General features: G+C 45.1%; 1 protein-coding gene across 2 annotated transcripts in view; it reads right to left on the bottom strand.

Annotated features, from left to right (window-relative positions):
* The window catches only part of LOC126535529 (AP-5 complex subunit mu-1-like), a 196152-nt gene that overhangs the window by 138590 nt on the left and 33573 nt on the right, over positions 1–23989 (bottom strand). For both annotated transcript variants that reach the window (XM_050182341.3, XM_055073185.2), the window contains exon 3: positions 22693–22794. In XM_050182341.3, the coding sequence (XP_050038298.1) occupies positions 22693–22794 (102 nt within the window). The remainder of the gene's footprint in view (positions 1–22692; positions 22795–23989) is intronic.

Genomic DNA, 23989 nt, shown 5'->3' with positions numbered 1-23989 from the left:
CCCCAGAATCTTGGATGTACCAATGCATCAGAGGTCACCACGCAGCACTTGCCATCTAGCAGCAGCAAACGGAAATATGCAACGCGCAAAAATTCGCCGATGCATGCGCGTAGCATCGGGACACCGAACGCAATTGCTTTCCTGTTTGAATTTAGTTTTTTTCAAAATTTTGGTTTGCCCCATTGAGGTGCGTCCCCTAGACGAGACCATAGGATTTTGACATATGCTTGGGCTAAGTTACTACTTTTTTTTTCTGATAAACATGGACTACACTGCAACGTAGCCAAAGATTGAACTTCGTGAGTTTCGAGAACTCGTACTGAGACGTAACCCAAATAATAAAAATGCTTTAAAAACCGTGACGTCACACAGATGTACCGGCACTGACATATTGATGTGAAACAAGAAAATTGAGGTTTGACCTTCATTTTATTTTCTACTAAACAAATCAACAATGAGAAGTTCTGAAAAATACTTTATCAGTATAGTAAACTGATTTGGCATTTCTCTTTCGTGTCTATTTAAGGCACAGTAGTATTAAAACAAGAATGTTATCAAAATGGGTGTAACTATGTTTCATGGAGGAAGTTCAGTAATGCTCTGTTGTCCTCTGAACTCACAGGCTGAAGTCAGCCCGCAGTCACTGCAGAAGTTGGTCATTTCTCATTGCACAGTCTACCTTGCAGCTGCACAGCCCACACTGATGGGGTCCTGTAGACAGCACTGCTACTCCGGTGACAAATTGATTGCCGACATTCGCTGGAAAAAAAATTTGGAAGATGCTTAAGCTTTGCCTGTAAGAGCGCAATGCAATAGCATTCAAAGATCCCCGAGTGCTTCTCACGCTTCCCAGCAACTGCAGCTTATGTAACAATAATGTTCACTGGGAAACTCTGGCGGTTCATGCTATGCACGAGGACGAGCTTCGTGGTTTTTTCTTTTTTTTTTTTTGATGGTGTGGAATCGAGGGGGCCGCACCACTCCTAAATTACAAACTGATGCTATCATGTCTGTAGGTTGTGTGTAAGTCATACTTTATGATTTTTCTACGTATTTTGCCTTACGAAATTCAATTAGTTCAGTAATTTTCTTGTGCCACACAAGAGGGCTTGCACAGTTGGGTATGCATGGTTCGAAATTCTTTTTGCTGAAGCAACGTCCGACGCTGGATGCCAGGTGCCGACGTCGGGATTTTATGTGACACGAGGCCCTTAACGCTATCGTGTTGAAAAAAAATTTACTCGCCATCCCAGCCCTGTGAAAGTGGATGTCCAGCGAAGCTGTTCATAACCCCCACTACAACTGCTGGGAGGAGGGGGTATGCAATGCTTTATTGCTTCAGAGTAATGGTAATAATGGTTATTTAGAGTAATGATAATAATGGTAATTTTGACAGCATGCCACCGCCGCCCATAGCGGTGCTGCGACAACATTAAAATCAGTTGCTAGGCTGGTTCTTTTATATATGAAAGGCCAGGGACGTCACTCCCCACGTCACAAGCTGCCACGCCAACAGCAGCTTGCGCAACAACAATCTTTACCGGGAAACATATGCGGGGAGTGCTATGTGCTTTGCATTTTTATCAGGAGTGCCTCATCATCAATTACATCATCATCATCATCAATTACGAAACCATCAATTATGATGGTTTCGTGCTTGTTCTTTATTGAAACATATGCTGTTCTGTACGTCGCATGCATTGTCAGGGAGGAAGCGCACACACAATGCCTCGGACAACACTCTTTATTCTCTACCTTCACCGCTGCCCCAGGGGTGTTAGTGATGATGTCTCTGCTCCCAGTAGCGCCATCTCTCGGCCTTGTGGTTGCCCTCTCCAACACACAGTCCTTTCACGTCTTCCCCCCCACTTAGAATGTGAACCTGTCGTGGGCATGTCCAGTCAAGGTTCATAATATGCTGTCAGCTGGTCCGCATGGCTTTCCAGTGACAGCGCCCAGTTGTTGGATCTGTCAGCAGAAAGTCATTAGCACCAACATTCTCCGTAACCCTGTAAGGACCTGAACGTCTTGGGGCTAGTTTCGACATTGGTGCATTGCTTAAAGTATGTCTGTCCAGGAGAACATGGTTGCCTGATTTCAGGGCAACTGGCCACCTGTGACAGTCGTAATATGTGTTTTGTTTCACCTTAGATGCAGTTTGTTGCCTGTGAGTAAAATTCAAAGGCCTAGGTAAGGCACGGATGAACTTCTTTGAAAAAGGCATGCTAGACCGTGGCAGGTGGTTCAACATTGTCCTTGGTGCCAGGTAACTCCCATGGAGTGCACAGCTCTCGACCATAACACAGGAAGGCAGGTGTATACCCTGTCATGACACTCTGCGGTGCAAAGCGCAAAGGCAATTTTGGGGATGTGAGAGTACCACTCCCTGTGGTTTGTGCAGTAGGCCCGGAGGCATTCCTTAACTGTACTGTTAAGACATTCTACCATTTGTCCAGAGGGGCAGTATGGCACGGTATGGCAGTATTTTAGGCCCAATGCTTCAGGAGGCCCTTCCACCAAAGGGCCTGAATGGGCCAATGGACAGCCGTTGTCGTAAATTGCTACTGGTACACCATGCCGACAGAAAACTTGCAGCATACAGTCAACGATGCTTAGCTGGTCGCAGCTCTTAGAGGAGACAATTCAATGAACTTCGTGAACATGTCAACCACCATCAGCAGGTACTGGTGGTGCTCTGGTGTGAGTGGTAATGGTCAAATGACATCTACACTAAATTCTTCCATCGGTGCAGTGGCCCACTGGCTGCTCATAAGGCCTGCTGGCTTTTCGCGATTTGCTTTGCAACACTGCAGCATCTGACATATATAGATCAGTCTGCTCACATACCGAAGCAAGAAGAAACACGCTGCAACATCTTGAAGAAACTACATGTGCACTAGTGGGGTGGTTATGTGCCATTTTCAGCACCAGAGACCGCAAGCGTGCTTGTAGCCAAGGCACCTTTTGGTTTCTTCTGTGCTGAATAAGCAACCCACGAGACTCCAGTTTTGTTGAAGCAGCCAAGTCCTTAATTAGATGTGATTGTAAGTGGTTCCCTAAGAGTGTTGTACCTTGCACAATGCTTTTCGACTTGGCAAACAGTGCATCACAACCTTGCTTCTCAACTAGACGTTCCATATAGTTCAGGGGAGTGACATCGTCTGTCATAGCCAGAGGGGCAGATGTCTCTAACATAACGTGTTGCTCAGGCTCTTGGATGGGGACAGCATTTTGGGGAGAGTTTGGCTTGGTTTGTCTGGGCAATTCAAGGGAGCACTGCTGAGGGCATCTGCTGGAATGTTGGCAGGTCTGGGTTTGATCTTGCAGTTAGGACTTTGCAGCCTAAGGACAAGCCGTTTGACTCTTGGTGAGGCTTGATCTATATGAAACATCCACGACAAAGAAGAGTGATCACAATGGATTCCGAATTCCTTAAATTCAAGGTAAGGCCTGAATTTACCGACTGCCCAGTCCACTGACAGACACTCCCATTGCTGAGCAATGTACTGCTTTTCTGCTTCGGTGAGACTCTGCTTATATATGACACAGGACTCAGTTCCTCAGGGCTTGCCTGGAGTAGCACAGCTGCTAATCCGATACCACTGGCATCTGTCTCCACCACAAGGGCCGGATGAGGTCAGGGAGGCTTGCCACGGCATCATGGGCCAGGGATTGCTTCAGTCTCTGGAATGCGCCATCTTGCTGGTTGGTCTACCACGAGGGTGAATCTTTCTTCTAGAGACTGGTGTGGGGGTGGGCTGTGAGAGAAAATCGAGGTATAAAGCCCCTATAATACCCCACCAGGCCAAAAAAGGCTTACAGTTGTTTGACCGTTGCTGGTCGAGGATAGTGCAACACAGCAAGCACTTTGCCTTCATCAGGTCTGCACTGCCCAGGCGAAATTATATGTCCAAGGAACTTGAATGTATGACGACAGAGTTGGATCCCGTCTGGGTTAATGGCAAGGCCTGCTGCTCTACTCCATTCTAGTACACATCAAATTTTGTCCATGTGGTTGGCCAGGGTGTCTGAATAAACCAGGATGTCGTCGAGAATTGCCAGTGCAAATTTATGATTTATACCCTCCAAAACTCGGTAAATCAATGTTTGGAAGGTTGTTGGTCTGCCTGCCACTCTAATGGGCATCCTAGTCGATTTGATAAATGCGTTGTGCCTAGTAGATTCGATAAAACCTGGTGGCAGATAAATGCGGTCTTGGGGACATCCTGTTCAGACACTGGGGTTTGGAAAAAGACTTGTGAAAGATCACAACTTCAAAACCATTGTGCTTGACCCAGCTGAGTCAAGAGCCAGTTGGTCCTGGGCATTGGTAAGCAGGCACCCTTGTTTGGTTGTTCAATGGGCGATAATCAATGGCGAGGCGGATGCCACCAGACTTTTTTTAGAACCAAATGGGAGCGCTAGTCCACTGACTGGTGCATGGGTGTATGAGTTCTTGTTCTAGGAGGTCACGGATGCAGTTATCCATAATGGCCTGTATTTTGCATTGACAGGGTGAAGCTTGCAAAGTAGAAGTAGGTTTTCCCCAGTGTCAATTCGATGTTCATAAAATGTTGTGCACCTGGGATAGTTGAAATAATATGCCGGCTGAAGATTTCAAGCACTTGCGCAAGACACAAGTCTACATTCACCTGAGCAGAAAAGTGAGCAGGGTCATTGGCGGTTGGGACTTCAGAGTGTACCATAGACTCAGGTTGCCCAGCAAAGATTGCTTGCAGGTCGTAGGATTCTTCAGTGTCCAGCTCCCTTTCAGCCTGCTGCTCTCGTCTGACGAAGCATACCGTGCACTGTGGTTCAGTCCCAATTGCTTAATCTCCAAGTACAATATAGAATGATATTCCAGTCACTCTAACGAAGTCCTTCCCAAGTACGATGTCTTTACAGACATTGCACACACATGGGAAATGCTGTCAACGGGACCCTGCCACCCAGTGGATCTTGCATCGAAGTGAGGTAGCAGATTGGGACCAGGCCATGGCCAGGCGAAGCGTGCATACTTCTCTGTTATGAGTGGCTCCATAGGGACAGTGGAGGCTGCATGAATGTGATTATGGACATAGGACGGTTGGACCGCTGCCGGGTGTAGTGGACAATGGTGCGCTAAAGATATTGGGGTAGACGTAGTAGTGCCCACAATGGCAGCTGTCAGCATGGGCCGCAGTCCAGAAATGTTAGCGGCTGCCCTGTGTGGTTGGAATGCCAGATCCCTTGCAACCTGATTTGTCAGTGGTGGCAGCGGTTTGTACTGCCATTGCCTCCAAGCTCTTTTCCTCAAGCCATCTGCCTCCATCGCAAGCTCCTTCAAGGTTTTAAATGTTGGCCCTCCCACGAGGTCTTGTAACTGCGGGTGCATTAGGCGAAGAACCCACTGCACCTTTTCTTCTTTTGGTATGGTTTCACTGATGCGGTCATAGCACGCTGATGTCACGTAGATGAACTCCTCCAGGTTCTCCTCTGGGTGCTGGGAGCATTGTTGGAGCTCTTCCTTCAGGCGGAATTTCGGATCGATTGAAGCAAACTCCACGAAGAATGCTTGCATGAATTCTTCCCACATAGTGGAAATGCAAACAAAGCGCCACCACAGCTTAGCACTGCACTCCAAGGCAGCTGGCACCACGTTATTGAGCCTTTTGGCAGAGTCAATTCTTGACACAAGGCAAAAGTTCTCTAAATGTTCGGGGAACACCTCCGGCGACTGTAGGTCATTGAAACCCAAAAACTTTGACGGCTCTGTTGTGACGTATGTCATGGAAGCCAGAGCAGACACCAGCACCCTTAAGCCTACCGGCGCAGTAGGCACTGTAATCGTCGGCAATCGTTGCTGCAGCAGGGATGCGACCTGTTCAGGCTGGATGGGCCACCCTTCTGTCTGGTTAACCAGGTATTGCACAACTTCCTCCGGAACACTTATGCTATCCATTTTGATCATGGATGAGCCCCCACTTGTCAGAGAGGAATTGTGCACACGACGTCTGCGGCAACACCCTTTATTCTCTGCCCTCAGCTGCACCACTGCCACGTGTCGGTGATGTCTCTGAGCCCAGTAGCGCCATCTCTTGGCATTGCAGTTGCCGTCTCCACCACACAGTCCTTAGAGCGTGATTCCAAAGAATGTATGCACTGTTCACTTCACTTTGCTGATTGCTTGAAGCCTCCGCCTTACGGGGGTACGAGCTCCTGGCCCTGCACTGCCGCAGGGATCAGTACACATTTTTGCTAATGGACGCGGACACAAAAAATTCCGGCCAACTAGAGGTTAACAGTTTGGTGTAATACACACATTCACTTGGCACAGTCCTCTAACCAAGCAATGCACGACTCCACCACGTCAACAATATTCGAAACACATATGCTTTTCTTAGCTACACAGATTTTTGTCCTTTGGCTCTATGATGTTGAATCCTGATTGGAGCAGCGTTCATCGCATAATAAGGCTCATAGATGGAGCCTTCTTGAAGGAATTACAGCATGCAACCACCTCACGATTAAACACCCATCAGCCTTCATAGCAGTCATAGCTACAGAACTCTGCATATTACGGGTACAGGAACTTTAGAAGGCCTTGTAAATTGCTTGCAAAGGTGGCCATATTCTTGCCTTGTTGTTCAATTCATAAATTATGAAATGCCTGTTATCGCTGCAATGACAAAAAAAAAGGCCAGGCGAGCATGCAGTTTATAGCAAGACTGTGGCTTTATAAGGTTGTGCACTTCAAGCTTGCCCGACAATAGAACGTAAACAGTCACGTCAACCATGTGTGTCTGCTAAGGGCACGACAGTTGCTCTCTTTGGCAATTCAATTTTGGTTTTCTGAGTGAAATCTGCGAGAATTCTTCGCTCTGCACAAATCAACAACAGTTACTTGCGTGTCTCTAATCAGTCATGAATGTTCATAGAATGCGTTACCTTAGGATCAACTGTCTGACTCTTTCATTAAAAGGCCAACTGCAACAACATTTCGCATGGGCTAAATTGACTATTGCAGCGAAGAAGAATGCTATAGTGGGCCGCTTTCTCCAGCACTTTGGGCTGACCATCAGAGCAGGGCACGGACTCTCAGCACGAGCGGCGTTCCCAAAGCAAAGCACTGGAGAGGGTGGTCCACTGTAGCATTCCTCCTCTATGCTACACTATAAATGCATAGCCTATACTATCCAAGTATTCCTTGTAATTTTCCTTGTAATTATCGCACTATTTCTCTCACCAGTAGCTGTTGCAAAATACTAGAACATGTAATCTACAATAACTTGGTTAACTTTCTGGAATCAAACTCATTTTTTAGCGCGGCTCAACACGGCTTTCGCAAAACATATTCATGTGAAACGCAACTTATATGTTTTACGCACACGTTGCACCAAACCTTAGATCGATCATCTCATGCCGTTTGCTTATTCTTAGATTTTTCGAAAGCGTTTGACAAGGTCTCACGTAGATTACTGCTTCATAAACTAAATCAACTAAATTTAGACACTAGTTTGTTAAAATGGATTGAATTTTTTCTTACACATCATTCACAGTTTGTTGTTGCGAATCAGTGCTGCTCTGCTTTTAGCCACGTTTCTTCAGGCGTTCCGTAGAGATCGGTTCTTGACCGCTTTTGTTTCTTATCTATATCAATGACTTGGTGCCTCTCTTAAAATCTAACATTTTTATTTGTTGACGACTGTGCTATTTTTCGTGAAATAAGAACTGTTAATGACACTACCCACTTACAGTCCGATCTAGATGCTGTTGCTACCTGGTCCAAAACGTGGTTAATGGAACTTAACACTAGCAAATGTAAAATAGTGCATATTTCCCACTTTAAGACCTCGATATCTCCTTTTTACCTTAACAACATTCAATTAGAATCAGTCACCTCGTACAAATACCTTGGCATTCACACTACCACTAACTTAACCTGGAACCTTCACATTGAACATATAATTAACGACGCAAACCGCGCGTTACGTTCATCATCATCATCATTATCAGCCTGGTTACACCCACTGCAGGGCAAAGGCCTCTCCCATACTTCTCCAACAACACCGGTCATGTACTAATTGTGCCATGTCGTCCCTGCAAACTTCTTAATCTCATCCGCACACCTAACTTTCTGCCGCCCCCTGCTACGCTTCCCTTCCCTTGGAATCCAGTCCGTAACCCTTAATGACCCTCGGTTATCTTGCCTCCTCATTACATGTCCTGCCCATGCCACATTTCTTTTTTCTTCATTGACTAAGATGTCATTAACTCGTGTTTGTTCCCTCACCCAATCTGCTCTTTTCTTATCCCTTAACGTTACACCTATCATTCTTCTTTCCATAGCTCGTTGCGTCGTCCTCAATTTCAGCAGAACCCTTTTCGTAAGCCTCCAGGTTTCTGCCCTATACGTGAGTACTGGTAAGACACAGCTTTTATACACTTTTCTCTTGAGGGATAGTGGCAACCTGCAGTTCATGATATGAAAATGCCTGCCAAACGCACCCCAGCCCATTCTTATTCTTCTGATTATTTCCGTCTCATGATCCGGATCCGTCGTCACTACCTGCCCTAAGTAGATGTATTCCCTTACCACTTCCAGTGCCTCGCTACCTACTGTAAATTGCTGTTCTCTTCCGAGACTGTTAAACATTACTTTAGTTTTTTGCAGATTAATTTTTAGACCCACTCTTCTGCTTTGCCTCTCCAGATCCGTGAGCATGCATTGCAATTGGTCCCCTGAATTACTAAGCAAGACAATACCATCAGCAAATCGCAAGTTACTAAGGTATTCTCCATTAACTTTTAGCCCCAATTCTTCCCAATCCAGGTCTCTGAATACCTCCTGTAAACACGCTGTGAATAGCAATGGAGAGATCGTATCTCGCCGCCTGACGCCTTTCTTTATTGGGATTTTGTTGCTTTCTTTATGGAGGACTACGGTGGCTGTGGAGCCGCTATAGATATCTTTCAGTATTTTTACATACGGCTTGTGTACACCCTGATTCCGTAATGCCTCCATGACGGCTGAGGTTTTGACAGAATCAAACGCTCTCTCGTAATCAATGAAAGCTGTATATAGGGGTTGGTTATATTCCGCACATTTATCTATCACCTGATTGATAGTGTGAATATGGTCTATTGTTGAGTAGCCTTTACGAAATCCTGCCTGGTCCTTGCTTGACAGAAGTCTAAGGTGTTCCTGATTCTATTTGCGATTACCTTAGTAAATAATTTGTAGGCAACTGACAGTAAGCTGATCGGTCTATAATTTTTCAAGTCTTTGGTGTCCCCTTTCTTATGGATTAGGATTATGTTAGCGTTTGAAGATTCCGGTACGCTCGAGGTCATGAGGCATTGTGTATACAGGGTGGCCAGTTTCTCTAGAACAATCTGCCCACCATCCTTCAACAAATCTGCTGTTACCTGATCCTCCCCAGCTGACTTCCCCCTTTGCATAGCTCCCAAGGCTTTCTTTACTTCTTCCGGCGTTACCTGTGGGATTTCGAATTCCTCTAGACTATTCTCTCTTCCACTATCGTCTCCTCAGCCACTTGAACTATCTCAACCATATTAGTAATGATATTGCTGGCTTTGTCTCTTAACGCATACATCTGATTTTTGCCAATTCCTAGTTTCTTTTTCACTGCTTTTAGGCTTCCTCCGTTCCTGAGAGCATCTTGATTCTATCCATATTATACTTCCTTATGTCAGCTGTCTTACATTTGTTGATTAACTTCGAAAGTTCTGCCAGTTCTATTCTAGCTGTAGGGTTAGAGGCTTTCATAGATTGGCATTTCTTGATCAGATCTTGCGTCTCCTGCAATAGCTTACTGGTATCCTGTCTAATGGAGCTACCACTGACTTCTATTGCACACTCCTTAATGATGCCCACAAGATTGTCGTTCAATGTTTCAACATTAAGGTCCTCTTCCTGAGTTAAAGCCGAATACCTGTTCTGTAGCTTGATCTGGAATTCCTCTATTTTCCCTCTTACCGCTAACTCATTGATCGGTTTCTTATGTACCAGTTTTTTCCATTCCCTCCTCAAGTCTAGGCTAATTCGAGTTCTTACCATCCTATGGTCACTGCAGCGCACCTTGCTGAGCATGTCCACATCTTGTATGATGCCAGGGTTAGCACAGAGTATGAGGTCTATTTCATTTCTAGTCTCGCCGTTCGGGCTCTTCCACGTCCACTTTTGGCTATCCTGCTTGCAGAACAAGGTATTCATTATCCGCATATTATTCTATTCCGCAAACTCTACTAATAACTCTCCCCTGCTATTCCTAGTGCCTATGCCATATTCCCCCACTGCCTTGTCTCCAGCCTGCTTCTTGCCTACCTTGGCATTGAAGTCACCCATCAGTATAGTGCATTTTGTTTTCACTCTACCCATCGCCGATTCCACATCTTCATAGAAGCTTTCGACTTCCTGGTCATCTTGACTGGATGTAGGGGATGACTTGTACAACCTTCATTTTGTACCTCTTATTAAGTTTCGCAACAAGACCTGCCACCCTCTCGTTAATGCTATAGAATTCCTGTATGTTACCAGCTATATTCTTATTAATCAGGAATCCGACTCCTGGTTCTCGTCTCTCCGCTAAGCCCTGGTAGCACAGGACGTGCCCGCTTTTTAGCACTGTATATGCTTCTTTTGGCCTCCTAACTTCACTGAGCCCTATTATATCCCATTTACTGCCCTCTAATTCCTGCAATAGCACTGCTAGACTTGCCTCGCTAGATAACATTCTAGCGTTAAACGTTGCCAGGTTCATATTCCAATGGCGGCCTGTCCGGAGCCAGGAATTCTTAGCACCCTCTGCTGCGTCGCAGGTCTGACCGCCGCCGTGGTCAGTTGCGCAGCTGCTGGGGACTGAGGGCTGGGGTTTGATTGTTGTGTTCATAGAGAAGGTTGTGGCCAAGTACTGCACCCGGGTGGCCAATCCTGCTCTGGTGAGGGAGTGCGTTACCAGTTCTGGTCACCGAGATCAGGCCACACTCCAGGCCTGTTTATGCAGTTTTATCAACACGCGGATCCTTTTTTTTTTTATTCGGTGGAAAATTGCACGGCACTGGGATTCGAACCACGGACCTCTTGCACGTGAGGCGGGTGTTCTACCTCTACGCCACCGCTGCACCCGTTAGGTTACCGCTGCATGTTAGGTTACCTACATCATAACTTCCTTAGAGCTCCATTGTCACTTAAACTATTGCTGTATAAGACACTAATGCATTCCAAGCTGGAATATGCATGCTCGATATGGGATCCAAGTCAGGACAAACTTGTAACGGCACTGGAACTTGTTCAAAATAACTCTGTTAGGTTTATTCTGTGTAACTACAATAGAACCGATAGTATTACTGCCATGAAGTCTAATCTTACTCTCCCATCCCTGTCTGCGAGCCACCGAATTTCCCGACTAACTCTTTTTCATAAGTTGTATTATCATCCTGTTCTGCGCGACCAATTTATCTATAGGCCCCATTACCGATCCCATCGCATCGACCACAGTCGCAAAGTTGGAATTGACATTTGCAACACTAAGCATTTCTTTCACTCCTTTTTGCCCAGGACTAGTCGCGATTGGAATCACCTTCCTTCCGATGCTGTATCTATCAGTAATAACCAACACTTCCGAAATTTTCTAGCTAACGATGTATAAACAGGGTCTTTGTAATGTTGGTTTTTCATGTTATTGTGCTAATATTTTGGTTTTTTTCTTCGAATGATATAGCCACCATTGTATTATGAGCGAATATTGTATTTTTTGTTTACATTTTGCTTGTATATTAACACCACTCCCCTCTGTAATGCCTTTGGCCCTGAGGGTATAATAAATAAATTGTAGCGAAGAGAGACGCTAGTGGGTTAAGCGCTACTGGCTCTAAACCCTAGTGGGTCGAGCGCTCCTGCTCAGCAACGGCTCTCGTGCTTGGAAGCTGTGACTGCCCTGCCCGTCGACGTTGCGCTGCTCCGAGCTCTGCCAAATAAACACCTTTAGAATTGTTGGAGTGTGCGGGGTACCCTCAGACGATCATCCTGGAACTCCGGTCCCGTACCCTACCATATACCATGCCCCAGGACATCATCATCATCATCATCAGCCTGGTTACGCCCACTGCAGGGACAAAGGTCTCTCCCATACTTCTCCAACAACCCAGTCATGTACTAATTGTGGCCATGTCGTCCCCGCAAACTTCTTAATCTCATCCGCCCACCTAACTTTCTGCCGCCCCCTGGTACGCTTCCCTTCCCTTGGAATCCAGTCCGTAACACTTAATGACCATCGGTTATCTTCCCTCCTCATTACATGTCCTGCCCATCCCCTTTTCTTTTTCTTGATTTCAACTAAGATGTCCTTAACACGCGTTTGTTCCCTCACCCAATCTGCTCTTTTCTTATCCCTTAACGCCCCAAGACGCCTCCCAGCAAACGCCTCCTCCTGCACCCACTGCGTGTCCCGGGGTGCCTCGTCATCGCGACCCTCCCATCTACTACACTGGAGCGGATGACACTGACGTGGACGAATGGTTCACGGCGTACGACAGGGTAGGCGACCATAACAAGTGGGATGAAGCGGCCAAACTGAGCCATGTTTTGTTCTACCTCGCTGGAGTGGCCAGCCTGTGGTATAACAACCATCAAGCAGAGTTCCAGACATGGTCAGAATTTAAGACTTCCCTCGCCGATGTATTTAGACGCCCTGCTGTTCGCAAGCTGCGTGCCGAGCAACGTTTGCGAGAATGAGCTCAACAGCCAGGCGAAACATTCACCAGTTATATCGAAGATGTCCTGGACCTATGCAGGAAAGTCGATTCGACCATGGCGGAGTCTGATCGAATCTGAAACATCCTGAAGGGCATAGAAGACGACACCTTTAACATGTTGCTGGCCAAAAGTCCACGCTCTGTGGCTGAAATTGTCACACTGTGCCAGAACTATGAAGAACTCCGCAGGCAGCGGTCACTGACCCGTCGATCTCTACCGCGTGACGAACACCTCGCTGGTTTGGCTGCCATGTCCAACCAGGCAGCGTTGCTCACAGAAATGAAGGAGTTCATCGGCGAGGAAGTTGCCCGGCAACTCTCGTTAATGGATTTTGCACAGCCGCAGTCGGTACACGTGCCTACGCCAAGTTTTGCGCCTCCGCTTCGCTGCGTCATAGCGCAAGAACTGCACGAGGTTTTGCCTGAGCACCACCAGTGTGTTCCTGCGGCTGCGCCTCACAGCTACGCCGAAGTCATGGCCAGGCCCCAACAGATCCCGACGACTGTGCCACTCAGCTACGCGGAAGTCGTCACCCGGCCTCCACAACTCCCCTCAACGAGGACCTCTCACGTACGCCAAATTCCTCGCTATGCCCCGACAACAGCCTGCTATGCAATCACTTCACCAGCCGCCACGTCCAACGCGTCCTTCCACATGAATGGGACCTGCCGCAACGACTCGGTGGCGTACAGCGGACAATCAACCGATATGTTTTGCGTGCGGCTATGCAGGCCATGTCGCACGCCACTGTAGTCGCGTACAGTCGCCTAGCGCTACACCATATGTGCCAAGTTCTATGGCGGGTTCTCCACGCCCTTATTATGACGACGAACCTCGGGCTGCATCACCACCATTTCGCCGGTCCGCCAACATCCGCCACTCAACTTCTCCACGCCGACGCTCCCCATCACCAATGCGGCCTCGTCCTGAAGCTCGGAATGAGGAAAACTAATCATTGCAGTCCATGAGGCAAGGGCTGCGACGCCGTCGAAACGCGGAAGTCCTCAACATAGCCCGACCAATGTGATAGACGTGTTAGTTGACGGTGTGCACACATATGCCCTCGTGGATACCGGAGCAACTGTATCAGTTATGGACACAAAGCTTTGTCGCTTCCTTCGAAAGGTTACGACGCCCATTGCTGGATTCGCCCTCCGCACAGCAGGCGCACAGCGTATTCACTCGATTGCGGCGTGCACCGCTCGTGTTCTCATCGAGGACGTTGTATACGCCGCCGAATTTATTGTGATTTCCTAGTGCTCCCACGAAGTTATCCTGGGGTGGGACTTTCTCGCCCGCCACGATGCCGTCATTCATTGCGCACGGGCCGAACTAGAACTGTCGCCGATCTCATATATGACGCTTTCCGATAATGCTTCTTTGGCGAACAAACTACTCGTCAGGCACGACACCAACGTTCCTCCTAACTCGTCAGTGATTGTATCAATGCATTGCAGCAGCCTCTCTGACGCCATCGCCCTACTTTCTCTGTCGGGCCGCTTTTATACTCGAAAAAGTCTGCTGCTGCCTTTTGCGACTGTGAACGTCAAACAGGGCTCCAGAGCTATTTTTGTCTGTAACCCCTTCTCATACCCTGTGATGCTGCTTAATAATAAAATAATAAATATAAGTCATCTTGGCAATGCTGCAGGGCTGGTAACTATCAAATTTTGTTATTAGAAGCCTTTAAAGAGAACCTAAGCAGATGATGCGAGCACCTGGAGGTGAGCAGCAGTGACGCGGATATGCTGAAAGTCCACGAACCGCACATGACTGCCAATCTCTCAGTTGCACCTAGGCACCCAGGCGCATCAATCGCTGAACATTTGCTGGTTGGTGGATGTCTCTCTCGGCGTGCTTTCTCATTGTTACGCATGTGATTTGAGCTGTTCCAAGAATGCCGGCCCATTGAGTGGCTGTAGGGTGCTCAAACACGTACTCGAACATGAGTGATGGCTGTGCTGTACACAACGCCACGCAGAGGAAAGCAGAACACATCATTCTTGTCATAGCTTTCAGGGCGCAAGCATGCAAGGCGCCGCAGCAGGCAAGTGCGACGTGGACCAGCCAACGCACAATGCAAAGCATGTAAACTGCACTTCACAAAGCTGCACAAGCTCCGCAGGCATGGTCATTTACCCATGCAAGATCTGCTTGCCAAACACTTTCTCAGGATGACTACAAGTATGCTCAGAAACTGCATTGTTCGTTCAAGGATACCATGCATTTGACAGATCATATTGCCAAAAATGTAAACAAATGCATTCATACTGCCTTCATAGCAGTCATTCATCAGAGGGCACATTTGCACTGCTGCTTTTCATTTTTTGTTGGCAGTAAAATTTGAAGCATTACACAAATCGATGCAGTACAAGATACCAACACGTGCCAAGCTGGTAAGGCCTGAATGTCCCAAGACGTGCCTTGTCGTTTTGCTATTGCCTAGTGTTTTAATATCAGCCGCGATGAGGCTTGAAAACTAAAGGTAAGTGCCGCCAGAGCAAAACAGACAAAATGTGAAGCAGGCTCTTTGTGCCAAGCCTTAGCTACTTCCCATCCTTTACTACAGATGGCAGTAGTTGCCTGCTCGGAGTAAGGTAGTTAAACTCCCTTAGCTCGGTCACCTCCGTGTGCTCCACGTCTCCGAGCAGCCTGCAGAATGCACCAAGGCTCTGCTCATTGAAGGTAGACAAGCAGATACAGGAAACCGACTTGACTTGGAGAAGAATTCTTCACATTAAAGAACATCACGGACGCATGACGGTGTGAGCAAAACTCGCAAAGCAGCTAGCTATATACTAGCTCTATGGCTAGCAGCCGTGCGTGACATGTTTGCCAATATGCGGGAGTGGTACAAGCAAGTGAAGCAAACAACATGGAGCGCCGGTTCTCTACAATCTAAGTCATGTCACTTTCGGTGAGCAGAAATGGCGGCACATTTTTGCAGTTTCGGTATGAAAAACATCAAAACGAAATATAACATGTATAGGAAATTAATAAGGCAACCTTAAAACACTTCCTTGAAGGAAAGATACTCTACGTATTCGCAAACTCTTAAACGAACACTTTATGCAGCAAAGAAAACTTATTTTAGCAATCGCATTGAACAGAATGGGAAGGATTCGAAAAACCAGTTTCTAGGGCGAGACGTAAAACAACATCCTCCAGAAAAAATAATATACAATGACGTTGTGTACATTACATCCGAAAGTATCTGTAATGCTTTCAGTGCCTATTTTTCGTCCCACATTAACTCAACTGGTAAGGATTTTGATGCAACGTACATTCCGTGCACAAATGCTTCTTTTTACCTTTACCCTACAGATGAGCTTGAGGTGGCTTCAGTTATTTCTAATTTGCTAAATACAGCCTCTGGAATTGACAATGTTTTGGCACATGTCATTAAACTTGTAACTGTCATCGTGTCACCAGCTCTCGCACATATCGTCAATACTATATTCGTCACGGGTGTGTTTCCAGAACGGATGAAAATTGCCAAGGTGCTACCACTGTACAAGTCAAAGGACAAGCATAGAATAGAAAACTACCATCCAATTTCAGTGCCACCGTTCTTCAGCAAAATACCCGAAAAAATATTCGCGAGGCGCCTTAATGACTACTTGCACAAGCACAAGATTCTTTCTCGGCACCAATTTGGTTTTAGAAATGGCCTCTCCACACAAACTGCAGTATGAACATTTACAGACTTAATTAGAAAATCAATAGACAGTGGTTATCGAGTTGCGGGATTGTTCATAGATGTTGCGAAAGCTTTCGATTCTCTCAATCATGTTATATTCAGCAATAAATTGCTTCGTTATGGGATTAATGCAATACCTTTGACGTTAATTCTCAGTTACTTAGAAAATTGGCAACAAATTATTCAACTAGGTGACTTTCAGGCCAACAGCACCCTTATTAATCATGGCGTTCCCCAGGGATCCATAGTTGGACCTTTATTTTTTTTACTCTATATAAATGACTTCCCTTCGTAGCTTGTGTGTGCTACCCCTGTACTCTATGCAGACGATACTAACCTTATTATAGCTGATCGTGAGGAATGCAACCTAATTAATAAGTTTAACTCTGAATTACAAATTTTGGACCGGTGGTGTACAGTGAATGCCTTTCACCTTAACCTAACGAAGACAGTTTTTATCTTATTTCACTCTGAAAAAATGAAAATGACTATTCATTCAGATGTCGTTTACAATAACCATCCGATAAAACAATCTACGGAGACAAAATTTCTTGGTGTTATTATCAGAAACCATATAAAATTCCACCTTCATGTGCGTTCTGTTCAGCACACACAAGCTCATGGCTTGCATGTGCTGTCGTAATGTTAAAACTATTTCCCTCCCGACATACTTATCAATCTTTACCATGCATTTGTTCACTCTCACTATAGTTACTGCTTAGTGATCTGGGGTTGCACGTACAAAACTCATCTGTCACCGGTGTTTACACTTCAACAAAGAGCTTTTTGCATTATAGCACCCCACAATATGCATATTAAGAGTGAAGATTTATTTAAAACCTTGAACAACCTCAACATTTACGATTTACAACATACATCGCCTCCATCATGCATCAAACTGTTAATGAAAAACTAGCCTTGACAACAGTCTCGTTCCATCCCTCCCTTTGCAATGTTAGGAACGCATCTCGCTGTCGTTTTTTTATTGCCTAAGGTAAATACTAATTACGGCTGCTCTACACTACAGTTTACAGGCACCTCAGTTTGAAATAAGCTTGATAGTGACCTAACCACTCTAAGAACATTGCATACATTTCTTAAACAATTAGAACACTCAAATATTAACAATGCGTAACACTGCGCATGCTTGCACATGTCCTCACTTTTCTTTTTCTTTCTTTTCTTTTCTTGTGCCGATATTTTTGATGACTTAAAAAAGAAAATTGTTAGAAAAATGTACCTAATTTGTGAGATTTTCCCTACTACTGTTTTTTCTTCTTTTACTTACTTTAGCTAATTCAGTTTTATGTGATCTTACAGTATAAAAAAAACAGCTGCCATAGAAGTGTTTTTTCTTAATAACAATCGGTAGGGACCCTTTAACAATTTTGTTGGGTCCCTAAAGTGTGTACTTTGCAATTATACACTTTAATTATGTTAAATAAACTTTCAACTTTTCATTTTAATGAGCATATTGTAACGCATCCACTCCTATCTCAAGCGTAAAATTTTGCACAGGTGTGACGCCCGAATTGTCACACTAGCACATCACATCTAAATTATCTGAAATTGGGATTCTTGTTTGGTTGAAAACTTTGTTGCAGATGGTCTTTAAGGTTAATTATTTTCGTAATTACTTGTCGAATTATTACCTTGGGTCAATCACACTTTTTTTTCACAGGCAATTTTTTGATTAGGCAAAAGTTTTGCGGGGCAGCCAAACCGTGAGAATTTGCAACTCTAATTTATTTGCTCATTTTCCATGATTCCCCATAATAAAACAAGAAATTCCCTGACAATTCAGAGGGCATGCCAGCAGCATGACAAGCCCAATGCTGAATCAAAGTGTTTTCTTTGTAATACAGGTTGCAAGTGGCTTGATTGGGAGCCATCTTCCAGCGTGGAAATGTAGTGTGGCAGTGACATGCGTGGAAATGCCAAGCACATCTACGCTGTATGCGGCAGAGTCTGGGCAAAGCTTTATTGGCGATGTCCCCCTATCTGCAGCACCAGAAAAAATTAGTTCAAGCATTGATGATACACAGAGAACTCCAGACAACATACAAGAGAGAAAGGAGGGAATTCAATGCCAGATATCTAAACTTCATGCATTGACAAAGCAGTTTAAAAAAATTGTAATTGTAATTATGGGGCTTTACGTGCCAAAACCACTTTCTGATTATGAGGCACGCAGTAGTGGGGGACTCTGGAAATTTCGACCACCTGGGGTTCTTTAACGTGCACCTAAATCTAAGTACACGGGTGTTTTCGCATTTCGTCCCCGTCGAAATGCGGCCGCCGTGGTCGGGATTCGATCCCGCAACCTCGTGCGCAGCAGCCCAACACCATAGCCACTGAGCAACCACGGTGGGTGAGTTTAAAAAAAAAAAAGATTGAAGCAACTGTATGTAGAATTGATAGGAAGCCGACATCACTCGTCGATAGTGTACCAAAGAAAATGAATGAAATGGAGGCATCAAATCTGGGCTCGACAAGAAATTATATTCACTGTTCAATGAAGTTGCTGAAAAGTTGCTGAATGAAGTTGATGAAAAGTTGCAGGGGATCTAGAAATAATTTTATTATTTATGGATTATAAGAATGTTAGAGTGAAACTACTGCGCAGCTAGAAAAGTGAGTGAAGAAAGAGGTAATCGAGTGAAAGTTGGGCATACTGTATAGGCTCATATAAGCGCCAAATTTTAGTGAGGCGTGGCCCTCCCATGGGACTGAACCTTTTCGTCAAAATGGTGCTGGCACAGTCTTGACTTGTCCATGTCCCAGATGTGCCATTGCATCAGAGGTCACCGCACAGCTCTTGCCATTCAGTAGTGGCATGCAGAACTACACAGCGTGCAAGAATTTGCCAATGCGTGAGCACGGCATTGGAGCACCGAACTCCGTTCAAATTTTTTCTTCAAAATTTTGGGCTGCTAAGTTGGGGGTGCGGCCCTTACATTAATCTATACGGTAACTGCAACTGGTATTGAACGGTTACATAGATTAAGTTGTAAAACCGAACACAAAACAAGACCTGTAATTGCAAAATTTCTTCGACTACCGTGAAAAAGGTTTGGTGCTGAAAATGTCCCATAAGTTAAAAGGCACTCAATTGTCCTTCTCCGAAGATTTTTCTAGACACATACAGGAATGGGGAAAAAAATGGAAAAAAAAGCTGTGAGAAAATTCAGCTGATGAGAGAAAACGAAGATCTAAGGTAAAACTTATGTTTGAAAAGCTGAGCATTGATGCAGTGCTTTTTAGGTGGAATGACACCAACAGGTGTCAGTATAAGCTTAACAGAAACGGTACCTGATGACGCACGTATGAATGGCCCTCGCTGAAAATACTGACACGTGTAGTTATTTATCTTTTTTATGGAGACTGCATTTCACCTGCAAACTTAAGGTTATCGCTCAGTGCAAGACACACCTGCATGATTTGGACCTTACTCAAATGTTATCACTGATTCTATCTGTTGTGTATGTTCTCGCCAAACTTTGTGTAACCAGATTGTATGCATGACACGAATTGTGTAGTAATTTCTGGAAGGCAAGCAGGCACCAGTGATTACGCTGGACTGTTCGATGAGTCATGTATAAAAGCCAACATGCTTGATTTGCAGGCTCAGATTTTTAACGATCGCCGACTGTGTTCGCCCCTACTGTTGTTCTGTGAATGTCACTTGCTTTTAGGGACACAAGTTTGCCCAATAACAAGTTTCATCATTCATACTTTTGCTACTGTGTTCTTGATCGTCACTACCATGTGACGATACTCAACATAAATTGTAGAAGTACAATGAATGAGGTGACCGACTTCGAGGCTCTTTTGTTTCCTTGTAATCCAGATATTTCCAGCTTGACAGAAACCTGGTTGAACCCCACAATTTATGACAAAGAATTTGTCCCGAATGGATATAGCGGAAACAGAAAACATTGCAAAGGCGAAGGTGGAGGAGTATGCTTAATTCTCAAAGACTCTACCCACATGATCAACATGCCAGATGCACCTAATATTGAATGTGCCTTTTGTAAGGCCAGCGATTAATAGACTTAGATAAGCTAGTTGGTTGCTGGCTTGATGGAACATGGTTATAACGGCACATTTTGAGGATGGGACAAAAAGAGAATGCACAGAGGACAGTCACCAATCCTATCATGCCGAGGCCTATCATGGCAAAGTACGGTATATTATCAGAGCCATGCCTACACCCTTGATTCTTAGCGTACTAGAAGGCCTAACTACCTGCGCACATATGTGAAGTCTGGTGATCGTGTTGTACTGGTAGGCTATTTTAATCTCCCAAATTGGACTGGTCTACTCTATCACTCAAAGATCCTAACAATAAATCTGGAGAAGCTATGTTAGATATCGCATTTTCTTTTGATTTACTGCAAATTGTAACAATGTTACCAGAATACAATATAGTACCTCTAAGTCAGTTCTCGACTTATTTTTTCTTAGTAGAAAATTACTGCTAACATACCTAGCTGCACCAGCCTGCACGGCGTGGCATGTCGCAGCAAAAGCGTGAAGCGGAGGCACTGGTTTTTTGTGTGCTGTGCAAAGGCACAGCTAGGCATGGCCTCTGAGATTGCGATCTCAGAGGGTGTGTCTGCCTGCCTAGCTTCGCCAGCTCCATGCCAAAGCGAGAGAAAAGAAAAGCTGCTGCTTGGTGCGTGACCACCACGGTGTGTATGGCTACAGCACAGCTGTGAGAATGACCAGTGTTGCTCGAAGAATTTCGAACTGCTCCACTGAATGAATGCCAAAAGAGGCAGAAAGTGGTGTGCTCAGTGTGCAATGGTCAGTATCTCTTGGTTTTGGAGACGGACCTAGTTCGTTATATCAATTGTCAGGACAATTTTACTTTGCTAAAACAAAGTTTCAAATACATGGATCTCTATGGGAACTTCGAGGGGAATTGCATTTACTTCATTACATTCATTATTTTGTGTATCCCGTTCTGTTATAACGAGGTGCGAGTGTAAATATAAAATGTTTCTTGCTAATACAAGCATGTCATGAATACACGTGCATATGACGAATACCGAATATAGTGAAAGTATTCTTGTGTCTGATGAAACTTCCTTTTAATGAGGTTTGAATTATAAGATCTTGTTCAAATTTTAAGAGCTGTAATTTAGTGATACAGCATAACTAGGTTAACATTGCACTTCATTGTCCCTGACACTAATTTGAAACACAAGTATATAAAAACTAAACTATTCCACTTCAGGAGAACTTAATAGGCAACATTGCTTTGCAAGTCGACTGAGTGATTTCCACTGATAGCAGCAAAAAATGCCGCACTCTTTTAAAACTTTTACAAGCACTGACATGTATCTCAGAAGTTGTAGGAATTCTTCCACAAGTTTATCACAAACAAAGGAATTAAGCTTAGGAAGTACTATGGTTGATAAATGCAGGACATCTTGGCCTCAAAATGTCAGACCATCAACATTACTGTGATACCTTGAAACAGCAAGATCTGCTGACACCACGTAGCAGTAAGGCTAGGTAGGTATGATGACGTACATAATATTTAGGCCGAACTCTTATAACAATCCCAGTAAGCAATCAGCCAAGACGTGTCATCTCCAAAGGTGCCTTAATCTTTTTGGACATCCTTCTGGAGGCACTGCCTGGAAGCGGCACACCCCCAGTGGCACACCCCCATGGGAATGGCCCATTTTCATACCGCCGTTCCCTAGGGATTGGGCCACACTTTTGGTTAGACAGGCAGATAGTCAGAAATAAAAGTGATCTGACGATGCCAAAATATCATTCACAATAAAAAAAGAAGAGTGCCACACACATTTTTTGTGGCTGCAGTTGCATGAATGTGGCAACCGCAATGATTGCAAAAACAGAGTGAGCTGGTGTAGCTTAACACGTCAACCTCCTGGGTACCAAAAAACCAAGACTAGTACATAGAAGCAAGTATTGTTATAAAGGCAAGCAAGTGAATTATCCAAGGTACTTTGCTTCCCAGTATTCTTTTTAGGGTCTAGAGGGTGTTTGAGAAAATGGCAACTTTGCACTCTGCTTGTAAACTCCACCTGCCATGCACAACTGTAAAATTTGGCTGACATGTTCACAGCAGCATATAACATCCGTTGATTATGTTCTCGCACCAAGCCCGCAGGGTGGTTCAGGGCCCCTTTTTATGTCAGCCCATTTGTGCAATGGGCACTTGAGACACAGTGGAGTGGGACAAAGCTTTGCCAACCTTCTGAACAAAGACGAAAGGCCACAGTGTCCCCTGGGTGGTGGAGAGCTCCAGTGCAGGCAGCTGAAGGGGCTGGTCCACATGTTCCCGCCATGACCGTAACTGGTGGAGAAACCCAGAAGGATTAGGATGCACACTGCCGGTTGCACATAAAATACACAAATAAAGTATTGGACAACATGAGCAGGTACCCTCAACTGGCGTTTTTATTGAAGGGACATTAATTTATTTAAGTGTTAAAAGAGACATTTTTTTATACAACTCTTAAAAGTGTCACCTGCTAGAAACCAATGCCACAACAAACAAGAAAGTATCTATACAATGTAAACATATGCCAGCTGGCCTTTCCTATCAGTCATTGTGCTACACAGATACACAAATTGTTTTTCTATCAACAAAACAGATGGCTGACTTTTACGATCATCTCCTATCTTTTATTGTGTAACCAGTATTCTGCTCATGTGTTTCAGTGTCCAGAGCCTCTTGAGATGTTCCTGCTCAATGAACTTCACGTTCCCAAATCGTTGTTTTAAGATGTCAAGTTCATCATAGTACGACAAATCGGTGGCTTGAATTTCAGCGACTGCTTGAGCAGCGGCTCTGTCAAGAAGGGAAATAAGGTAGTGGAACCGATCCACATTAGATAAAGTGGGCTTCTCATGCACAGAGTGTCAGAACATGTTTAAAAACGGCTGCCATCGAGTAAAAGTTCCGTCAAATCACAAAAGGTCTAGCTTGCGCAATCGTGCTCCAAACTCGCATCGAGGTAGCGCTGCTTCCCTTTCAGAGGTTGCTGGTCAGTCCCCATCAGCTGCTGCAGGTGGTTCTGTCATAGAAGACTGAGCGGAAACCTTGAGCCTGTCCATATGGTGCTCAAGCAGGGCTAAAGCGCCTGTTGCAGCGTCTTCATATTCCATGACGGAATCGTAGTCTTCCGCCGCCTGCTCGTCCGCCATGAAGGTTTCCAGCTTGACGTTCAGCGCAGATAACTCTGTTTTCACCGCCTGCAATTGGCTATGGAGGATATGAAGCATCGAAAGCACAAACTGTTCAGATTGAATGAGTTCGTTCACCTAATTCACAATCCTCATAAATCGGGACTACCAAGACGTCTGCTTGTTCTTGACATGCTCCATGACAATTTCGGTGCAGAAAGACTTCCAAAATCAGAAGCAACAGCTTGTGGGAATGAAGGCTGGCTTTCCGACTCTTCGGCACCAAAATAAAATGCGGTAGAAGTCCTTCTGCAGCATTATTAGCCACAATGCCATCCAAACATGGCGTAGATCCCAAACAG

This window comes from Dermacentor andersoni, chromosome 7 (genome assembly GCF_023375885.2).
Source record: "Dermacentor andersoni chromosome 7, qqDerAnde1_hic_scaffold, whole genome shotgun sequence".
In the NCBI taxonomy this organism is placed as follows: domain Eukaryota; kingdom Metazoa; phylum Arthropoda; class Arachnida; order Ixodida; family Ixodidae; genus Dermacentor; species Dermacentor andersoni.
The sequence above is the reverse complement of the archived record's forward strand: the minus strand, read 5'-3'. Positions and strand labels throughout refer to the sequence as shown.